The sequence below is a fragment of the Pseudorasbora parva genome, chromosome 15, assembly GCF_024679245.1.
Source record: "Pseudorasbora parva isolate DD20220531a chromosome 15, ASM2467924v1, whole genome shotgun sequence".
In the NCBI taxonomy this organism is placed as follows: domain Eukaryota; kingdom Metazoa; phylum Chordata; class Actinopteri; order Cypriniformes; family Gobionidae; genus Pseudorasbora; species Pseudorasbora parva.
The window spans coordinates 32,583,146-32,605,351 of NC_090186.1; the positions used below are offsets into that span (position 1 = coordinate 32,583,146).

At 39.6% G+C, this 22,206-nt stretch overlaps 1 protein-coding gene across 1 annotated transcript; it reads right to left on the reverse strand.

Moving 5' to 3' along the window:
* Positions 1–3,829: 3,829 nt before the first annotated feature.
* On the reverse strand, positions 3,830–20,465 carry LOC137041042 (adhesion G-protein coupled receptor F1-like). Its single transcript, XM_067416967.1, has 7 exons — positions 20,454–20,465; positions 19,583–19,647; positions 19,302–19,423; positions 18,068–18,243; positions 8,364–8,534; positions 6,802–8,136; positions 3,830–3,877 (listed from the first exon to the last, which is right to left on the reverse strand). Exons 1-7 carry the CDS (start codon positions 20,463–20,465, stop codon positions 3,830–3,832), a joined length of 1,929 nt encoding a protein of 642 aa, XP_067273068.1.
* Between the last annotated feature and the right edge of the window lie 1,741 nt (positions 20,466–22,206).

Genomic DNA, 22,206 nt, shown 5'->3' on the forward strand with positions numbered 1-22,206 from the left:
GCTTAATTGCATCCTTATTGATGCAACTAGTGTTTTTCCCGTTAAACGTTTTAAAAACATACATACAACATCCTGTCGAGGCAGGGGCCGAGGCCCGGGGAATGGAGACTCCATACTGAGGTGGTGGAGCTCCTGTGGGAGAAGTTCGGCAGGGCGCAAGTCAACCTGTTCGCTACAAAGGAGAACACGCAATGATGAGAGAATCGTCCCTATGCGATGCTCTGATAGACGGGTCCACATAGAGACCAAATCCTAAATCACCTCCAAATACTCTTGAGGCTGGCCTCGGATGCACTCTGCACCATGAGTGCAGCACCCTGAAATGGCAAACCGGCAGGGAACGACTGACTCGACAGTGCCACTCCCCTCCTCAGAGGATACAAGCCATCCTCAGATGACCTGTGAGAGCCCTGCACACCCCGGCACTCGGGCGGGGTTGGTGGAATGACCCTGTGAGGGCACCGAGGGCCGACGGGCACCGTATACTAAGGTGAACACTGCCTGCCCCCGGATGGGACCACCCTCACCGTCCTGAGTACACAGGCATCAGGACTTCTTTGATGCAGCCTTCTTAGAGGTAATGACTGTCCTCAGATTAGTCCTATCCCTAGAAGGCTGCGCCTGAGCGTGCCGCCCACTGCCCCACCCTTTCTGTGGGGGTGTGCGGGTGGCGACGCACTGTTTTTGCTGCGCTGGATGGGAGGAGCTTACACTCAGCATCTGCTGCTCTCACAAAAACTTCTTCAGCGCCACTGCCTGCTTTTTCGCCTCCTGGAACTTGTCGGTAAAAGTAGTGATGGCATCACCGAACAGGCCCACAGGAGACAGCGGTGCATCAAGCAGAAAGGTCTTATCCTTCTCCTTGATCTCGGTCAGATTTAGACACAGATGTCTCTCCGTGGCCACCAGGGCTGCCATAGAACAGCCTACACATCTGGCCGTCTCCTTGGTGGCACGGAGGGCTAAATCTGCAGAGGATCGGAGCACATGCACCACATCAGCCCTGATCTCATCACTTTCTCCCAGGTCCTTCAGCAGGTCAGCCTGGTATGCCTGCATAATAGCCATAGTATGCAGACATGCGGTGGCCTGACCTGCTGTCGAGTATGCTTTACCCACTAAAGCAGATGTAGCTTTTAAGGGCTTAGTGGATAAAGCAGGAGCTTTAATGGTCGATTTCGAATCGGGAGAGAGATGGCTCGCGAGGGTCTCTTCCACCCTCGGCATCGAACCATAACCATGTCTTTTCAACCCCACGATGTTACTATAAACTGCTGTGTAGGGGTTGAAAACTCGTACAGACATGGGCCGTTTCCACGATCTCGATACCTCAGTGTGGAGATCCGTAAAAAATGGCAAGCGGACCATGGAGGCTGAGCAGAACGGGCTGGCAGAAAGCGCTCATCAAGCTGCTTCGGACTGAGGCACGCTCCTGTTCATTCAGCCAATCATTCAATATTTAATTTAGCCACAGCCCTGCTCAATACCTCCACGAGCTCCTCACTAATGAGGGTTTGAAGTGAGAGAAAATAAAGTCGGAACTCAGACACAACACAAATCACAGTTTGGACAATGAAACACAGAGCGCTTGTTGAAGGCAACAGAAGCTGAGGGCATGGGTTTTGCTTGCAGGCTTTATAGTTTCAGGGTCTATGACGTTCCATCTCTATCGGACTGATTACACCAATCACGCAGAGGCGTTTCCAGAGCGGTGATGCAGCTCGAGTTCCCATTATAGCCCTTATGAAATGAAAATATATTTACCAATATATTACTTCAAAATATATTATAATATATTGTAAATGCATGGAATAATATATTAATGGTATTATACAATATATTATATATTCCTGTAATATATTGCAAAATATACAAATGATTGCCGCTTTCATATATTGCAATATATTGGCGAATATGAATATTAAATCCCATATATGTGAATATATTGCCTAATGTATTACATGATATTTTCCAATATACTGCAATATATTTTTGTTTCGTTAGGGAGGGAACCGAGTACGTTTTCCTAGACAGCTGTGTGTGTGGATTGTGCCAAACCATAGACTGTAAAAAAATATGGACATAGTGTCCGGGACGTCACCCATAGGATTCCGAAGAGCAGTTCTGAAGTGTAAAGTAGATTAACGGTTAACAGAAAACAGGCAAAAAGGCAAGACATGGCCGGAGCTAAGGTGACACAATGACTAACAGACATTTATTTTTCATGACCAAAAAACTCTATTTATTCACAATGAGGAGGCTACAGGATAATCAGATCATCAGATGTTAAAAACTATTTTTTTTACATGGATATTTGTGAAGGTTATTTCAGATCAACACATGCAAGTGACCACTAGGTGTCACCGTAGAGATGGGTGTGGGATTGTTTCGAAGCACACTGTTGAGTTCTGGTCTGCTTTTTTTACATCACGCTGCTTTTCAGCTAGTGAGTTTAGGTTGTTTTGATTTTCTGTTCAAAGTTGTAGGCCTAATTGTGAAAAATGTCACCATGTAGGTCATTACGTAGGTCATTTACACATTTCCAACAAAGAAATAGATCAACTTCTGTCAGCTTTTTGAACCCATTTTTATTTTTACCTTAAATGGCTGATGCAGCAGCGAGTGCCCAGCATGTGACACTGTTTTCACGGTAACCAGATCAACATTGTGAACCACAATTCTTCAAAACTTAAGTGAAAATATCAAATAAGCAATAAAATATATTTTCTTCCCTGCAAAACTGCAAACAAAGGAGAAACAAAGGGGGGCACAGCAAGGATGTGCACAGGTGTGCAATTTTCAATTGGCCAACTGCTAAAGATTACCCTCATTTGCATAATAGGTTGTTTGTACATGAGGTCACTGCAAATGAGGTTAATCTTTAGCAGTTGGCCAATTGAAACCTTGCTGCCAGGCTTGAGAAAACAACTACAAATTAAATGTTAAATAAAGAGGATTGTTTTTTTATTTCAATAAGCAGTTAAATGTACAATTTTATTGTTTTTTAAATATATTTTTAAATAAGACAGAATAAAACACCATAATAAATGTAATGACACCAAAAGGATATCAAATCTCTAGACTCTAGAGTTGACCAATACATTCACACCATTATTATAACATGTTACATTAATTAAATATCAAATCTGTATATTTCTTCAATCAGTTTACACTTGCACTGTTGGAGCGCTTTTGGAAAAGCATGGTTAATAAAGCAGAGTATAGCTAATAGTTTATTATGCATTCAAAAAAGTAACTGAGTCACTGGAGCTGTTGGATGTCAGTGAATGATTGGCTCTAGATATGTTATGGTCTCCTGCAAAAAAATATTTGTATTTTACTTAAAATATATATGCGCACAATTAATATCAAGACTATATATAAATATATATATTTTATTATTATTATTTTTTTTTACAATAATTGACTAATTTATCAACTTACTTCTATGCATCCTTTGAAGGAAAACTGGTCCACTTGAAGATTGCTGTGTAGACGGATATAAACACTGTAATGTAGAGATAAAAGATATCAGCTGTGAGTATATCTATCATTAGGAAGAACTCATGGATCAGACACATTTTTTTGTTGTCATTTACCCTGGTACAGTTAGAGCTGGTAAAGGTACTTACTGACAGCCTTTCTACCAGTGCCTCACGGATCTGCAACCATATGTGACAAAATGAGTTAAAGCACTGCAGTAGAACTGAATGCCTCATTTAAAGGCATCTCTCATGCCTGAAGATCATTTAATAAAATGTTTTTGACACAATGACTGACATAATGGTTTATCAAATTGTAAAAGCTGGAAAAAATTAAAATAAAATATTCATACCTTACTGTCTAAAAGCGTTCCAAACACCAAAATAAAGAATCCCTGCAGAAGTGTTACAAATATATGAGGACATTTTTTTTTTGGGGGGGGGGGGAAATAATTCTTCTTTGTACTGCTGTTCAATTTCATTAAAATATTGTAGATAACTTATTTTGCATTTTTGTGACGTTTTAAAACAGGCTGTTGTAAATAAATTACAGATTAGGATTAGTGCATTATTTGCATTACAATCATTGCAATTAGTGATCGACCGCATCACAATTTTTTTAATTGCGTTACAATTTATAACCGATGCCGATTATTTGCATGTTTATTTACAGATTACCGATATATAGAACCGATATTTACTTATTTTGTTATTTCTGTTTTTAAACACTGTAATTTTAGCAGTTTCACTCCATTACATACAGAACAAAAGACATTTACATCAATAAATAGTTTGAAATATATATATATATATATATATATATATATATATATATATATATATATATATATATAAGGGCTGTCAAATATTTTTTAATCAATTTAAATATTTAATCAAGATTAATCGCATGATTGACTTGAGTTACCTCGCGATTAATCGCAATTTAATCGCACATTTTTAGCAATTGTAAATGTATCTTAAATTAAGTTTAAATTAAGTTTTTAATACTCTAATCAACATGGGTATGGACAAATATACATGCTTTATGCAAATGTACATTTATTATTAGTGAAACCATATAATACTTATTCAATAATAATCAATACAGCATGAAGATTAGACGTATCAAAGGTCATACGTAGATGTTTATCTAAGAAATTGTTCATGTCTCTTAAGCCTTAACTTAAAAATTAAGAGTAATTAGTGATTTCTCTCATTTTAAGAATATAAAGGGAGTTTTTACACTGGCAGTTTAATTCAGAGCAGGGCACAGTTCGTATGAAAAATTGTTAATGTGTACCAGTGAGCGCACCAGAACCACACCATACCTGGAGGAGGTCCATATTCCACGAGTAGGAATATAGTGCAGTCCCTTTAAGAGATCCGCATTCCCTATAGAGGGAATGCATCGACGTCACTTTCCCGCCGTAACACGCCGCCTCAGCCGGGGCTGAGTGGCAGAAGAGCAGCTACGTTAATGGAGGAAAACACGAGTAGAGCAAACGATACTTACAACTTACCAAAGATTCAGTGATCCATCGATAATGATATGCAGCCAGGAAACGTGTTTTCCTGACATTTTTAGGAGCCTCATTTCGACAAGAATGTTTATAACTGTCATTCATCACATTTTTCAAGTGAATCCCGCATGTATATGTGGATGGGTCAGTGTTTTGAAGCGTGTAGTGGTGGTAATATACTTTATATTCACTAAAAGCTGTCACTCATTCAATAAACGCAATCTCACAAAGTTCCGCAGTGACGTTGGTATACAATGAATCCCTTATTTTCACAATGTCTGAACTTACAGAGGATTGCTGCGCGTGTTTAACTGAACTCAGCGCCTGGACAAACGCTCGAGCGATCAGTGATTCCAAATTGAACACCTGTGATTGGCCAATTCCGTTGTAGAATTCTACAAACATGTCTGTGATTGGCTACATTACTCACCAAGACGAAAACACGTTGGAAATGTAATCATTTGATGAGTGCAAATACAGATATGCACTGGATCTTTTGCTAGCTCCTTTTCGCTGATAATATGCAATTATTACGAATTCTTACAGAGGATTACATATCCTAAACAAGCAGTTATGTGCAGCATTTCACTCTAAAAGCAGAAGCTGCAGCAGTTGGCAGTGGTTTGAATGAGAAAATTACACGCTATTATCAAGTCTGTCTCAAGCTCAGAACCGATGAATATGCGGGACTAGTCTCCCCCTACCCCCCTTCTGGTGCAGGGCCTGGTTTTGTGTGTTTTCGCTGCATTAGCACTGTAAACCAATGCTTCCTCTCAGTCTTTCTGCCACTCAGCGGGGCGTAATCACAGTCACTCCAGCTGACGATGACGTCACGTGCATTTCCTCTATTGAACTGCCGGTATATTGCGTGTGCGCGCCGAACTGGGCCGCGATTGACGTGAACAGTGTGAAGAACATGGACTCGGGAGCACTTATTCAGGAAAGTAACCTGCGCATTCGTTTTAGCCGACTGTAATGTATTTAGTTCAATAAAACACGTGTACTGTAAGTGGTGAGGATTTACCTCAGACATGAGAGAGTGAGCTGCAGTGCATCGCGCTCAGACAGCAGAGAATGTGCTCAGTGAAAAAACACACTTTTCTTTCTGGAGTCTAATAAAAGTTAAACAGAAAATGTGGTATCTTATGTAGGCAATAACTGCACTTTTGGTTTAGAATATTAATGTTAATGTCAACCCTTTTCTTTTCCTATTAATGTTTGCTGCTGCATTCTTTGCGTCTGACTGCTCTCACTTTTCCAACTATGGGCTATGCCACGGATCAAACAGAAAATGCGCGCTGCGTTAACGCGAGTTAATAAATTTAATGCCGTTAAAATGAATTTGCGTTAACGTGTTTGGCGCTTTTATTTCCGACATGCTCTCATTCATGGCTGTTTTATGTCGTTCATGTGAAGTTATGTCTTTATTGTGACATGACGGATTACCTGACTGACTCCGTCAGTGAGTTCGTCTCTACTTAGCGCCAAATTTAAACTACATACATATCATCATCTCATAACATCTTATTTGTGGTTATATCAATTGGGCCTAACTGTTTTGTTAAACAACGTTTATTAATTAAGGGATGCAGGTTATTTAACCTTTGAACACAAGATGGCACCATTTATCGGGAAATCCGATATTACAAAAACGATACCCGATTATGGGAAAATGCTTAAATATCGGGAATCCGATATAACGGTCGATCACTAATTACAATTATTGCTTTGAAGTTTGCATAAAAAAAGCTCAATATAACTTTAATATTAAATCAAAATAGAAAGACAGAAATCGATACCTGCAGTGAATTGAGGAGTGCAAACACCACATGAATGCCTATTTCACGGGACACCATGGTTCCAATTCCAAATCCCCATGTTAGTCCAAAGATAGGAGTCAATATGGCCACACATCGGGCAATGACCACCAGGGCATGTTTCTCATCTGGTTGAGTTGTAGCACCAACTCCTCTCCTCAACATCTTACACAGAACCACAATCAAAACCACAAGGTTTATGGCTACAATAGTGAGAAATGGAATCACAAATGCCAGCAGGGCCTTAGACTCATCCCAGTTCAGCCAGCAAGCATATTGTTTCGTGATATAATTTTGTGGTCCAGCTGTTGACGCAACAGTAATGACCGCTATAAGCAAAGGTGCACCATAACCGACTATGAAGGCGATGGCCATCATTCTGGCCCTTGACATTTGGGACAAGACCATAACTGTCCGGTAAAAGAGCAACAGCGCTGAAATTAACATCCAGAAGAAAAGAGCCAGGTAAAAAAAGTGCATGAAGAAAACCGCTGGACTGCAGCGACCTACTGATGTTGGCTGCTCTTGTTCTGCGACTGCGGCTCCAATGATAAAACAGATGTTTGCGATCAGCAGGGACACGGCAATGTTTACTATAGAGACATGTCGCATGTACAACATGTCATTTCTTGTTATTGATTTACACATGATCTCAATAATGAGGCACAAAATCAAGCTGGCCATTGAAATAGCAACACCAATGTAAGTTATATAGGCTAAGGCTGTGTGAGGATTGGAAAATGGTGACATTAGGATTGAAAAAGAGGTTGTGTGGTTACATTCACATGCGATCTTTCCATTTTCGTTCCCTGAGGGCTTTACTTCACATCCAGTGGAATCCCATGTGTCAAGATTGAAGTTCCAAAAGACACACTGAGCATTTCCCAAAGACTGGTCAGTAATGTCAAAAGTAAAAAAAATGTTGTTAAGCGTTTCATTAACCTTAACAACAACCACATCTCCATTGATGCGCACATCTGAATTCCTACTGTCATTATTACTAGTATCGCGACTAGGTAAGATTTTGTCAAGATTCGTAAAGATAATAATGGTTAAGGAGGTCGTTTTTGGAACCTCCAGTATCAGAATCTCAGTAGTTGAGTTTGGTAGGTTTGATTTCCCAATATATGAGTTTTTTATTACAGCTCTATTCAACTCAACAGATGTTTCAGTAATCGTAAAATTGTCATCTGAGAGACGGACTGCTAAATTCTCAATAGTGCTCAAAAGTGCAATGCCTGTGTTTTCTTTCGCCAAACTTTGCCATGATGCAGCAGCTTTATCTGAAACAAGGACGTCCACTGTTTTAAGTAAATCCTGGAAATAAAATAGAATGTTTATTAAAAACAAATGTATTTTATAGGATGGGATATTGAATATAATACACGAAAGCACAGACTTTCTGGAATGTGAAAAGAATGGCATTGTGTTTTTGCTATCAAGAAATACTGCTCAAGTTATAGGCTATAAGTATTATATTCAGAGGCTACAACAAGCATACGCTAGAACACATAGAATTTGCACAATACTATAAATATACATACCTTCATTACATGCTCATTAATAATAATGATTTGTGAGAGACTAGCAATGTTTACGAGTATCCCAACTATTGTTTGGACAGTCAGAGGAGACTGTGTTATCTCCTGATTATATTGTAATGTAGCATTACTGAGCTGAGCCACAAACTCTGGTATCTGCTCCACAATCAAGACCTAAATTAAAACACACACACACACACACACACACACACACACACACACACACACACACACACACACACACACACACACACATATATATATATATATATATATATATATATATATATATATATATATATATATATATATATATACACCCTCATATAAAGGATGATTAGGAACACCATATTAATACTGTGTTTGACCCCCTTTCGCCTTCAGAACTGCCATGATTCTACGTGGCATTGATTCAACAAGGTGCTGAAAGCATTCTTTAGAAATGTTAGCCCATATTGATAGGATAGCATCTTGCAGTTGATTGAAATTTGTGGGATGCACATCCAGGGCACGAAGCTCCCGTTCCACCACATCCCAAAGATGCTCTATTGGATTGAGATCTGGTGACTGTGGGGGCCATTTTAGTACAGTAAACTCATTGTCATGTTCAGGAAACCAATTTCAAATGATTCAAGCTTTGTGACATGGTGTATTATCCTGCTGGAAGTAGCCATCAGAGGATGGGATCATGGTGGTCATAAAGGGTTGGACATGGTCAGAAACAATGCTCAGGTAGGCCGTGGCATTGATACCCAATTGGCACTAAGGGGCCTAAAGTATGCCAAGAAAACATCCCCACACCATTACACCACCACCACCAGCAGCCTGCACAATGGTAACAAGGCATGATGGATCCATGTTCTAAATCTGTTTATGCCAAATTCTGACTCCACCATCTGAATGTCTCAACAGAAATTGAGACTCATCAGACCAGGCAACATTTTTCCAATCTTCAACTGTCCAATTTTGGTGAGCTTGTGCAAATTGTAGCCTCTTTTTCTTATTTGTAGTGGAGATAAGTGGTACCCGGTGGGGTCTTCTGCTGTTGTAGCCCATCCAGCCTCAAGGTTGTACGTGTTGTCAATCTTTCATTTAAAAGCCATGTTTCTATCTGTAAAACTGCCTTCTACCATCTTAAAAATACATCTAAACTACGGCACATGCTTTTGATGCAAAATGCTGAACAGTTAGTACATGCATTCATGAGCTTAAGGCTAGATTATTGTAATGCTCTACTGGGTGGTTGCCCTGCTTCCTTAATAAACAAACTCCAACTAATCCAAAACGCAGCAGTTCTTACTATAACCAGGAAGTATGATCGTATTAGCCCAGTTCTGTCAACACCGCACTGGCTCCCTATTAAACATTGCATATATTTTAAAATCGTGCTTATTACTTACAAAGCACTAAATGGTTTAGCTCCCCAGTACATAAGCAAGCTCTTAACACATTATACTCCATCACGTCTATTGCGGTTCCAAAACTCTGGCCAGTTGATAATACCTAGAATATCTAAATCAACTGCAGGCACTCGATCCTTTTCCTATTTAGCACCTAAACTCTGGAACACTCTTCCTAGCATTGTTCGGGAAGCAGACACGCTCTGTCAGTTTAAATCTAGACTAAAACGCATCTCTTTACTATGGCATACACATAGAACATTTTCGCCCACAGGACTGCCGCATAGTGGTTGTTTTTCCTTTTTCACACCATTCTTTGTAAACCCTACACTGTAAAAAAGTATAATATACGGTATTAATTTGAAGGAATTTTCCGTATTTGTGTTTTACAGGTCTTTTCTGTATTTTTAATTGCGCATTGCATTGTGGGAGCAAGAACCTCAGTCGGCAGGAAACGCATGAGAAACACATTTCTTTACACACACTAATTGCCATTACATGCACGGATCACTATCACGTTTCAGTCAGATTTCGGAGTAGGATAAACCTCCTGCTTCTGTCGTAAACATTAAGTATTTGTATTTTTGTATTTTTTTTATTTTTATACATTTGTCACATAACCTGTTTTAGATTATTAAGATTAAGCATTAGTTAATTTAGTATTGTATTTTAGGTGCTATCTGACTTGTTTGTCAGACCCGTCGCATTAACAGTCTTGTAACTTACATTCTCAAATTTAGCTTGTGTTTGTCAAAAGGCTCTGAATGTATTTGTTACTGTTCCCTCGTTGTTTTATTTATTGAATTATATTTTATTTATAATTATATTTGTTGTTGGTGTCGTTTAAACTTTATGTAGTATTGTTCCAAGCTAGGCATAATGTTAACTTATGTTGTAACAATGTTAAGCAGCTGTGGAAAATGAACTAACATTACAATAAGTTGTGGGTATTTGACAGTTAGGGCTTTTATCGCACGATTTATGAAATGTTTTTATATTCACTGGATTGAGCATGTGGTTTACAGCTGTTAGCTTAACGTCAACTAACATTACCGAAGCGTGCTACTGCATTGAGCTATGTTGCGTTTAATTGTTAACGGGTGTGTGTCTCACTTTAGTAGTTCAAAACTAGTTTACACATTTAACAGATATAAAACTATTCCAGTGCTAAAATAGGATTTAGTTCAGTAGGCTATCACACGCCCCGCTGTTATTGGTGCGCACAGACGGAAGCTTATGCAGCGACTGTGTTCTTCCACAACCAGACAGCTGTTTGTAAATCGGCTGTACACTCGTTATTGCGGTGCAACGTGAGACTGAATGACTGCACTCGAACATGTCCACTGGTGTCGGACAACACTACAAATGGCCGTCCCTTCAAATAATGCCCTATTTCATGGTATAGGGGGTCGATTTCAGATTCAGCCCCTGTCGTGGAGACTGAGCAGCCCAAAATCTCGATTGAGACAGAGCAGTCTGTCAGGTGTGTGTGCGCGCCCGCCGATCTGTTTGTGACTTGTGTAGGTGAGTTTGTGTGCACATGTATGTTTGAGTGTGTTTTAAGTACAATTACAAAGCAATACATTGGTTTTGTTTAACTCTGAAACAATTTTCGAGTTGCGTTGTGGTAAAAATAGCTACAGGTAACACCAGCTGATTGAGGAGTTCAACCACTCTACGTCATCAACCTAGAACGCAAACAAAATGGCGCCGCCCATGGTCCAAATATAAAATAGATTTTTTAAATAACGTAGATCTTTCACGGGTTTTCTACCACATAATTCAGTAAGAGACATCATTTATGTTATATTAAGCCATACAAGTCTCAACACCATGGGATCACTTTAAAGACTGTACTTATACTGGAAGAGGTGAATTTGTATCCACACTGGTGTGTCGGCAAGAACACATTGAAGCAGAGTTGGAGTTTACTGATAATTCAGTTTGAATGGTTACAGTGAGTGGTCTGAGATATCAAAGAATAACAATAAAGATTAGATATACATAATCAGTAACATACACATAGGCAATAAACTGGATACATTATTAAAGTCATTGCAGTACTTAGTTAGTCCACAAGATGGCATCTAGGGCACACACGTGAAGTGAGTTATGAGAGATGCCACTATAGTGTCATTACAGGCAGTAACGGCAGATACAACAAACAGCACATAACGTTATATATATACAAATATAGATGAATAACCATCTAAAACACCATCCAGATACTCGCACTATGAAAGTACTTAGGCATTAGTTATATGCCACATTACGAGTGAACTTTGGCGCTTAGGCACTAGCGGGAACTGCTGCTTTGGTAAACAAACAACCTCGTGGTAACTCCATAAAGTACACAAATCTGCTTTTAAACACATCGAAATGATCACAGGATAATAGGTAATAAACAACTTACATTCATGTCATTAACTCGCTCACATAAACCCACTACTGAAGGAAAAAAGGAGGTATTATTCTCCTGCACTGAAGCATTCAGTTCGTCTTTTCTGACTGCTAGGCATTGACTGACGTCACTTAGTAAACAGTGCTCTGATTGGATGAAACTTCTTAACAATGATAGTTCCACGTCTTTATAAAATCAACACATTAATGATTTAACTCTCATCCACCTGCAATTTTTGGGCTGTTTACCAACTCGAACCGTGGATATAACCGCAATCCGCGCACTTTCCGAGTCCTTACAAAAAATGTTTTATTTCTGCAGCATCCGTGTGTAGTTAAATGGACTAAACGAAGCGTCGAGGCAGATAATTTTGCCTCAAGGATTTTTTCAATTTGAGTTACTTGAGGAATCTTTTGATCCCTAGTCTACATACTCTACATATATGATTTTTTTCGAGGGAATTTTTTACTTCAATAAAAGCCATTTCATTTCTAACATCTAGAGCTGAAACTATTCATCGAATAACTTGAGTTAATCGAATTAAAAAAATCCAAATCACCTGCCTCGGCGCTTCGTTTAGCCCATTTATCTAGATACGGATGTTACAGAAATACATTTTTTTTGTGTAAAGACTCGGAGTATGCTTAGATTGCAGTTATATCCACGGTTCAGGTGGGTAAACATCCCAAAAATTGCAGGTGGATGAGAGAAATCATAATGTGTTGATTTGAATTAAGACACGGAAGTCTCATTTCATGGTAAAACGCAACGAATGTGTGTCTTTCTTTAACTTTCGTTTTCAGCTCATGTCGAGATCAAAGACCGCAATGCGAGAGAGAGAGAGAGCAGCATCAGCACTGCTAATATCATGTAGTCTCGCTATTTTTAAATGAAGACAACTGTGTTTTGAGCTTTAGGATGCGACGCTGAACATTTAAGTTTCATTTGCGACAGTTTGGCACGTCAGCTGTGGCGATACGAGCAACCCCAAACACATGAACACGATGGGGTTTGCAACTTTGCACATGGATCACCGTCATTATGTGTGTGAAATCTTTAATGAGACTTTATATATACTTGACAATATCTTCGAAATACACCATTAAAACGTTCTCAATGCTAGGCGCAACAAACATCAGAATAAGCTGTAACGTGTGTGTGTGTGAGAGAGAGAGAGTGAGTGTTTGTGATGAGCTGCAGCGCTCGTGCTTTCAGAGCTGCTTTCATTGATTTGTGTAATTTAAATATCACACTTTAATCATATTTATAGGTACTAACTTAATAAAACAAGCTGTGTTACAATGATGAATGATTAGCTCAAAATGTAGATTTGTAGTCTGATGTACTTTACCTGAATTAAATACAATGCCTGGTAAATATTACGCCTATTAAATATTACGACTGGTAGGCTATAATAAACATTCATGCCTGGTATAAAAAAACGAACTTTCGAATAGACATTTCAAAGGTTTCTATAATTATTAAAGTCTTATAAATTACTTACAAATTATTAGTCTAAAGTCAAGATAACTAATTCCTCAAGTTGATTAATTCTGCCTGGGGTAAATGCATAAACTTGAACACAAATAAAACATACTTTTACATAGGCTAAATGTGTGAGCAGATTATAAATATGTTGGAGACATAACCAAGAAACAAATTTAATTTACATTTTAAACATTTCGGTAAGGGTACATGAATTATCATGAATTCATGCATTAATTCATGCATGACTTATGCATTACTACATGCATTATTATCTCATGAATCACTAGGAATTAGCAGGAATTTAAAGTCTTTCATTCATGACTTCATGAATGAACAACACCTTAATTAATACATTAACTAAGGTGAGTAAATCATCATACATTATGCTTTATTTCACATGATCATGATGTTTTCTATGTTTAAAATTTGGTCAAATTCATGGATGTAAGACTACTTTCGAAACCAGAATTTATGTATGTTTGAATGTATTTATGTAATTTGTGTATATTTTACCTACTATGATGTAATGTTGTTCTTGTAGTTGCAACATTTTAGAATGCCAACCATGAAGATTAGCTGATTGCATAGACTTTCAGGCTAATGGGACCCATTAAAATAAATAAAACTAAGACTACTTTAAATTATGTTTTATTTAATTTATCGAGAGGAGCACATTCAGACAATTATCTAATTAATTTGCTTTACTCTAGTTGTGTAATGTAAGTGTGAACTTGTGAATTATTAAAGGAATATACAAAAATCAACGTTACTTTATGCACAGGCTAGACCAGTATATAAATTAATGTGATTAACTAAAGTTTTTTATTAATCATGATCTTTGAGTTAAGGGTGTTCATGTCTTCTTCATAGTAGCCTGCAGGTAAATGGTCAGACCCCAAAACTGTCCACAGGTTCAGCACATAGCACATTAATTCTGTTGACATTATATTACAGTAGTCATCATTAACTAAGCATAAGCTTCTCATGACTTCATGATGTTTGTGGCCCCTCAACTAAAGTGGTGACATGTTCCTTTGAAACAATGATGATGTGTTATTATTGATGGCATTGTCAAATGACATGGATATGTACATGAACGTTCAATCCTTTACACACGGTTATCGTAATCTTTTTCATAGTTTAATGTGAAGTACAGATGAATATTGAAGTCAATAAATTCACGTTCACGTAAACTCTTCCCTCCCTCTGCTGCGGCATCGCGTTATGACAGTCAACATGATGATGATTCAATATTCCTGTTATTATACTTAAAATAGTTTACAGAAAAGGCTTAACAAACTATTGCATATATAGGCTATATTAGGCCTGCGGTACGCATTAAAGGTGCACTATGTAGTATTTTTGCAGTAAAATAACCAAAAACTACTAGGCCAGTGTTATATATTTTGTTCAGTTGAGTACTTACAATACCCCAAATGTTTCCAATTATTTGTAAATTGTGAGAAAATTTCTATTTTAACTAAGGACCGGGACATTTCAGCATAGCATTTGAGCAAGTCGCCTGTCAATCGCGTCATATCTGCGTTACCCTCGGTTTTATTCTGCAGAAGCGCTTTAATCTTGGCAGTGTGAACATGTTACAGCAGCACCGAGCGAACGCACAGAGTAACGTCATAACATAATTTTAAACATACTTACAATGTATCTAATATGATAAACAGAGCTGCTTTACCTTATAAAAATGACCAGAAAAAGCGGATGTGCGCGCGCCCGGCGACTGTGTCCCGTCCCGTCATAATAAAAGTCCCGGTACTCGCGAGCCGTGTGTTTGTATAATAATTGCTCCAGCGGCCGTGCTCAGCTCCACAACACTCGGTCCAGCTCTGCTTCATACTATAGTAACATTAATAACCGCATCCATGAATATGATTTCTGCCCGAGTCCTATTTTCCACCAGCGCTCACACTTGCCGTCATCAAACTATGCCTTTGTTTAGAATAGGTGCCCTCCAGTGGACGGAAAGTTGCATAGTGCATCTTTAATGTATTAATTAAGGGGTTGTTCATCCATGAAGTCATGAATGGAAGACTTTGAATTCCTGTTAGTTCCTGATGATTCATGAGATATTAATGCATGCAGTAATGCCTAAGTCATGCATGAATTCATTCATGAATTCATGATAATTCATGTACCCTTACCGTAAAGTGTTACCAACATTTCTTTATTTTACCATTACAGTTGATCATTAACTAATAACTATAAAACCAAACAAGTGCACTTACAATAAATAAATAAATAAAATTGTAGTTTTATTCCCTTCCAGTGCTGTAACGTGCATCTCGAAGACATAAGGACGCAATGCGCGGTCAGAACTGCTGTGGTAAAACTGTAGTTGGGGTAAAACTGTGGCTCTTTGGCTCTGCAGTCAGACATTTTGAAATTTCAGTTTTCAAAATCTAAATTATTCACGGAAGTCTATGTAAATGTTATGGAGGTTGTCCTGTAAATCTACAGAATTTTCTGTTTTTTTAACTGACAAAAATGTCCGTAAAAGTACAGTAGATGTACTGTAAATATACAGAATTTTCCGTTTTAGAGTTGAAAGAAATGTCTGTAACTATTACGGAAAATGTACCGATAATTTTCTGCCAGTACATTCTCCGTTTTTTTTTTACAGATTTTTTTTACAGTGTGGAAATGGTTGTGCATGAAAATCCCAGTAACTGAGCATATTGTGAAATATTCAGACCGGCCCTTCTGGCATCAACAACCATGCCACGCTCAAAATTGCTTATTAAATCACCTTTCTTTCCCATTCTGACATTCAGTTTGGAGTTCAGGAGATTGTCTTGATCAGGACCACACCCCTAAATGCAATGAAGCAACTGCCATGTGATTGGTTTATAAGATAATTGCATTAATGAGAAATTGAACAGGTGTTCCTAATAATCCTTTAGGCGAGTGTATACTGATAAGGCATAACATTATGACTTAATATGGTGTTGGTCCCCCCTTTTTCTGCCAAAACAGCCCTGACCCATTGAGGAATGGGCTCCAATAGACTCCTGAAGGTGTACTGTGGTATGTGGCACCAAGATGCAGCAAAGCATTTGTGAAGCCACAACACACACAACCTTGAGGCTTCAACACACAGAAGACCCCACCGGGTACCACTCATCTCCACTACAAATGGGAAAAAGAGGCTACAATTTGCAAGAGCTCACTAAAATTGGACAGTTGAAGACTGGAAAACTGTTGACTGGTCTGATGAATCTTGATTTCTGTTGAGACATTCAGATGGTAGAGCTAGAATTTTGTTTAAACAGAATGAGAACATGGATCCATCATGCATTGTTACCACTGTATAGGCTGGTGGTGGTGTAATGGTGTGGGGGATGTTTTCTTGGCACACTTTAGGCTCCTTAGTGCCAAATGGGCATTGTTTAAATGCCCTACCTGAGCATTGTTTCTGACCATGTCCATCCCTTTATGACCACCATGTACCCATCCTGTGATGGCTACTTTCAGCAGGATAATGCACCATGTCACAAAGCTTGAATCATTTCATAGAATCATTTCTTGAACATGACAATGAATTCATTGTACTAAAATGGCTATATATATATATATATATATATATATATATATATATATATATATATATATATATATATATATATATATATATATTAGGCCGGGACTCGATTAAAAAAATGAATCTAATTAATTAGAGGCTTTGTAATTAAGTAATCGAAATTAATCGCATTTTAATTGCATATAAATATTTGACCTGAGAACAATGAGAAGTAATTTTTCACATGGATTTTTAGTATACCATTGAATAATGACTGAATGCATAAGCTTAATCAACAAAATATTGTTTATTTATTTCAGTCCAGCAGACCAGCGCAATGTTTGCCATTAAGTGTAGCAAAAGCATATTTGTGATATTTGAGGCTGATATATGTGCTGCGGTGATACGCAAATTCCTTGTTGTATAGCTTGCACACAACCATGCTCTTGTCAACGCTTCCATTCTTTCATTTTTTTAAAACAAAATTTCCCATCCACGGGCCCAAGCAAAGCGGTCTCATCAGCTTCTTCGTTCATGGTTTGTTGTTGTCGTGACTCATGAGCGCTAGTTGGTGTTCCAGTATAATCGGTCCGTCAAAACTCATTCATTGAAAAATGTTCCGCGGTGCAAAAATAAGTGTGGTTAAAATTATTATTTTTTATTTTTTTGCGTAATTAATTAACGCATTAAAGTCCCGTAATTAATTAATCTTAATTAACGTGTTAAAGTCCCGGCCCTAATATATATATATATATATATACTCATCAAAAGGATTATATATCAAATAAAATTAAATAATAAACAAAATATTAATAAAATAAATATTTTTATGAACAGCTTTCTATTTTGTCAGTATTCACTAAATAAATGATTAATAACTTACCTCAACTTTTCTTTTCAGGGTACTAATAACTTGAACTATACAGTTCCTCTTGATCTGTGTCCATTTGCCTGATCTACATTGATAAATTATACTGCCATGCCAGTTTTTTTCACAGAGTCCCGTCACAAAATTATTTTCATTTCCAACTCCAAGTGTGTCATTTTCACAGCTAAATTCTGCAGTTATAAATATTTGCAGAAAAAGAGAAAATCTGTTATTTTCTACAAGTGACATGGGTAAAGGAATGTGTTGCTACACCAATAAAAGGATGCAAAACTAAAAGGTTCACCTCCTTTCACTTTCTGAACTGTGACTCTTTTCCAGCCATAACCAAAATCTTTAAGTACTGGGTCCTTCAGTTGGCATGTAAAAGTTTCATTCTTACAATTTCCATTCATGATTTTATGTTTCAATGTGATGCATCCATCCACTGATTCCATAAAAAGTAAAGTACATAAAATAAAAGTTTTCTACTGCAACTGCACTCATTAAATGTGTATAACTATGTTGTTTATGTATACAACCTTGAGGTGTCACTTCATCACCAGAAGGAATTGGGATCCACTCAACATCATATTTTGCTTCACAGCATGTCAATAGGATAGGTTTGTCCACACACTGAAAATTTATTTCCTTTGTACCCAATACAATATTGGGACGTTCTTCAAGAATGATAGTTTGCCACTGAATGTAAGGGATTGTGTCCCTTTCTGTTATACAATAATATCTACCTGCAAGATAACTAGTTTATTGTTTTCTTAAGATAATACGTTTAATAATATAAGTTTACTGTTTAAAAGTACTGCTATTCAATTAATCTAATCTTCCCACAGCTAATTTCATACCATTTATGTATCATTTATAAAGATAAATTATGTGTGACTCACCATTGTCTCGCTCTGTAGCATTGTTCACAATGAGAGTGCTACTGTTAGGTGAAATGAAGTATCGAATGATGTCTAGTGTAGGATCTTGGTCATTCACTCTCCAAGTCATTTCACCCTTAACAGAATCTGGGTGAGTGCATCTCAGCTCTATCTTTTGCAAGGGATAAAATTTTTCTGTGCTGGATAGGTTCTTTTGTTCTGAAAGTAAAATTCATACAGCTCAAAATAACTTTCTTATCATTAACTGTGTATGTTGTTAAATCAACAGAAGAATCTATGAGCAATAAATACCAAAGGGGTGGGGGATAGAATGGTTTAAAATGTTTTAAGATACAGTCTACCCTTACCACTTTCAGAAAAAGCATTAAAAGCTACAGGGATTCCTTCCTTCCAGAGAGTTCCTGAAACCTGCTTGTTTGCTGAACTAAAATCATTGCTGTTAGTACCGGTGGGGCTGTTGGTTTTTACACTAATTTCATAGTCTGCTATAATGCTACCAGGCCTATGGAGCAACACACAAACCACAATGACAATTAACTGTTTTAAAATAATATTTAAACTATTAAATATTGAATACTGTTTTATTAAAGTTGCACTTTTTAGTTAAAGTTTATATTGTAGGCTTTACCTGAATTTAGTGACTTTTACTGAATCAGTAATGTAGACAGACAGAGATTTGTAACCATTTTCAATCTGTAAAAAGTAGAAGTAACCAATACATATACCATTGATAAAACTGAAATAAATTGATAAAATGTTAGTTGTAAACCTCTAGTTCCCTTTCAGTCGGTCACGTTCAACGTACGTCGGACTTAGACAGACGAATTGGGATCTGATCTCAGAGACCTATCTACTTCGAGTATGTAAAAACGAGCCAATCGGAGATTGGCATGTGATCCGCACATTCCACGCTCCGCCCCGCAGCACGGGTATAATCTGCCTGAGTGCTTCAGCACATCTAAAAGAGCAGTTTTTCCATTCTAAAAGAGCAACACGGTTTGACCCTGCGTCTTTTTCAAGATGTCATTCAAACAGTGTATTCCTGGAATGTAACTGTTTCCTGTCCTCATTGACGGCCACGATCGCTCTCGCATGTAGACATGTGAGATCGCGATCGTGGGTGATTCATGTTCTCGCAGAAGAACATGGTCACGTCGGCGCATTGTTCGTCTCACCCTTCTCATAAAAGGCTTGAGTGTTCAGCGCGCTGTGTGCCGCCGAGCGGCTGGCTGACAGCGGTGGTTGTCACAGCAACCAGTGCGCGTCAGTCGGCGTTCTAGATGCGCGGGCGAGACTATGAAACCTCAGATGGGGTCGAGTCCCTTCACCTATCCCAAGATCTAGTTCATTTTCTGGTGTTACTGGAAAAGGGCTACTTTGGCTGATAAGCGCTGGTGGCCTGAGGATTACATTGGGAATTCCCCGCCGGGTAAATCCCCTAGGGCCCCCACTCCTCTATCGCATCAAAAGCATGCTGAGACTCTGTTCGTGGGTGGTACGGATTCACTCATGAGAACATGACCATGTCAGGACATTGTCCCCACACGCTCCCTGGGTCAGACGATGTCCACACTAGTGGTCCAGGAACAGGGGGCTAACCTGGCAGATATGCGTAAGAAAAAGCCTGTCTGTCGGGCTGGCCTCCTCGACGACACCATCGAGAACTTTGCCCAGCAGTTCTTGGTGGCCCAGAAGCAGACAGAGGCGTTGCACCAAGGTGCCGATGACCAGCTGCTGCTTTCTCTCGATCGATCGATCGCAGCGCCTCTGCCAGCTTGTCGCCGAGAGCATCCCCTCTGCGTCCGCCTCCACCCTGCTAGAGCCGAGCAGCAGCCTCCACTGGAGGAGCAGGGTGCCGGACGCGAGGGAGACGCCCAACCCGTCCAGGATCCCGCTAACCACGGCAGTCAAGAGCAAGGGGAAGCGGCCCTGAGACGGGCAGGCTAGAGAGAACAGGAGGTGCTCAGGGGGAGGTTATGATCGCACCCCCCACCCCCAGAGGAGGACCGGGGGACTCCTCCGGGCCTTCTCACCCACACTCTGCCCAAACCAGGAGTGCTCACGCATCACTCCGGGCCTCCCGAGTTGGACCAGGACACTCCACCTCGCTGGCCCACCCCGGGTACATCTATGGTGCCGTTGATCCTGCTTTTCGGTCGCTAGTAGCCTGGTTCAGCTCCCCGGACCGTCTCGCGGGCTCTTCCATTCCACCAGACTCGGCTATGCGATTTAGTTCACCCACCGGCGCCACCAAGTACAAGGGCATCCTCTTCACCTCCGTACGAAGTAGCGATGCTCAGATCTGGCGGTCAGGGATCGAGGTCCTACTGGCGAAGGACGCGATCGAGCTGATTCCTCCAGCCAATATGAAGTTAGGGTTCTACAGCCCCTACTTCATTGTACCCAAAAAGGGGGTGGGTTATGACCAGTCTTGGACCTGTGTGACTGGAAGCGGGCCCTGCACAAGCCCCCGTTCCGGATGTTGACACAGAAACGCATTTTCGAATGCATCCGTCCCCAAGATTGGTTCACAGCGATCGACCTGAAGGACGCGTACTTTCATGTCTCTATTCTCTCTCGACACAGAACGTTTCTACGTTTTGCGTTCGAGGGGAAGGCATACCAGTCAAAGGTCCTGCCCTTTGGGCTGTCCCTGTCGCCTCACGTCTCCACGAAGGTCACGGAGGCAGCCATTGTTCCACTCCGAGAACGGGGCGTTCGCATTCTCAAAATTTCTCACCCAGTCTCGGGAGCAGTTGTGCGAATACAGGGACATGGTGCTCAGTCACCTCAGCCTGTTGGGCCTTCGGGTTAACCGAGAGAAGAGCAAGCTCTGTCCTACACAGAGAATCTCTTACCTCGGTATGGAGCTGGATTCGGTCAACCAGACTGCGCGCCTAACGGAGGAGCAAGTCCGGTCGGTGTTGAACTGCTTGAATTCATTCAAAGGCAGGACAGCGGTCCCACTGAAACTCTTTCAGAGGCTCCTGGGGCATATGGCATCTGCAGCCGCGGTAACGCCACTCGGATTGCTTCATATGAGACCGGGGTGCCCTTAGAACAAGTGTCCAGGCATGATGTGCTGTTCACTAATACCTCTACCACGGGCTGGGGGACCACGTACAATGGGCATGCAGTTGCGGGTCAATGGACGGAACCCCAAATGCATTGGCATATCAATTGCCTCGAGTTGCTAGCAGTACATTTGGCACTGCGCCGCCTCAAGGGGCTGCTACGTGGTAAACATGTACT

Coding starts and splice junctions, on each gene's coding strand:
- LOC137041042 (XM_067416967.1), bottom strand. Junction 8,137..8,363: donor TTAATGAGCATGTAATGAAG/GTATGTATATTT, acceptor TTTTATTTCCAG/GATTTACTTAAAACAGTGGA. Junction 3,878..6,801: donor CACTCCTCAATTCACTGCAG/GTATCGATTTCT, acceptor ACACTTCTGCAG/GGATTCTTTATTTTGGTGTT.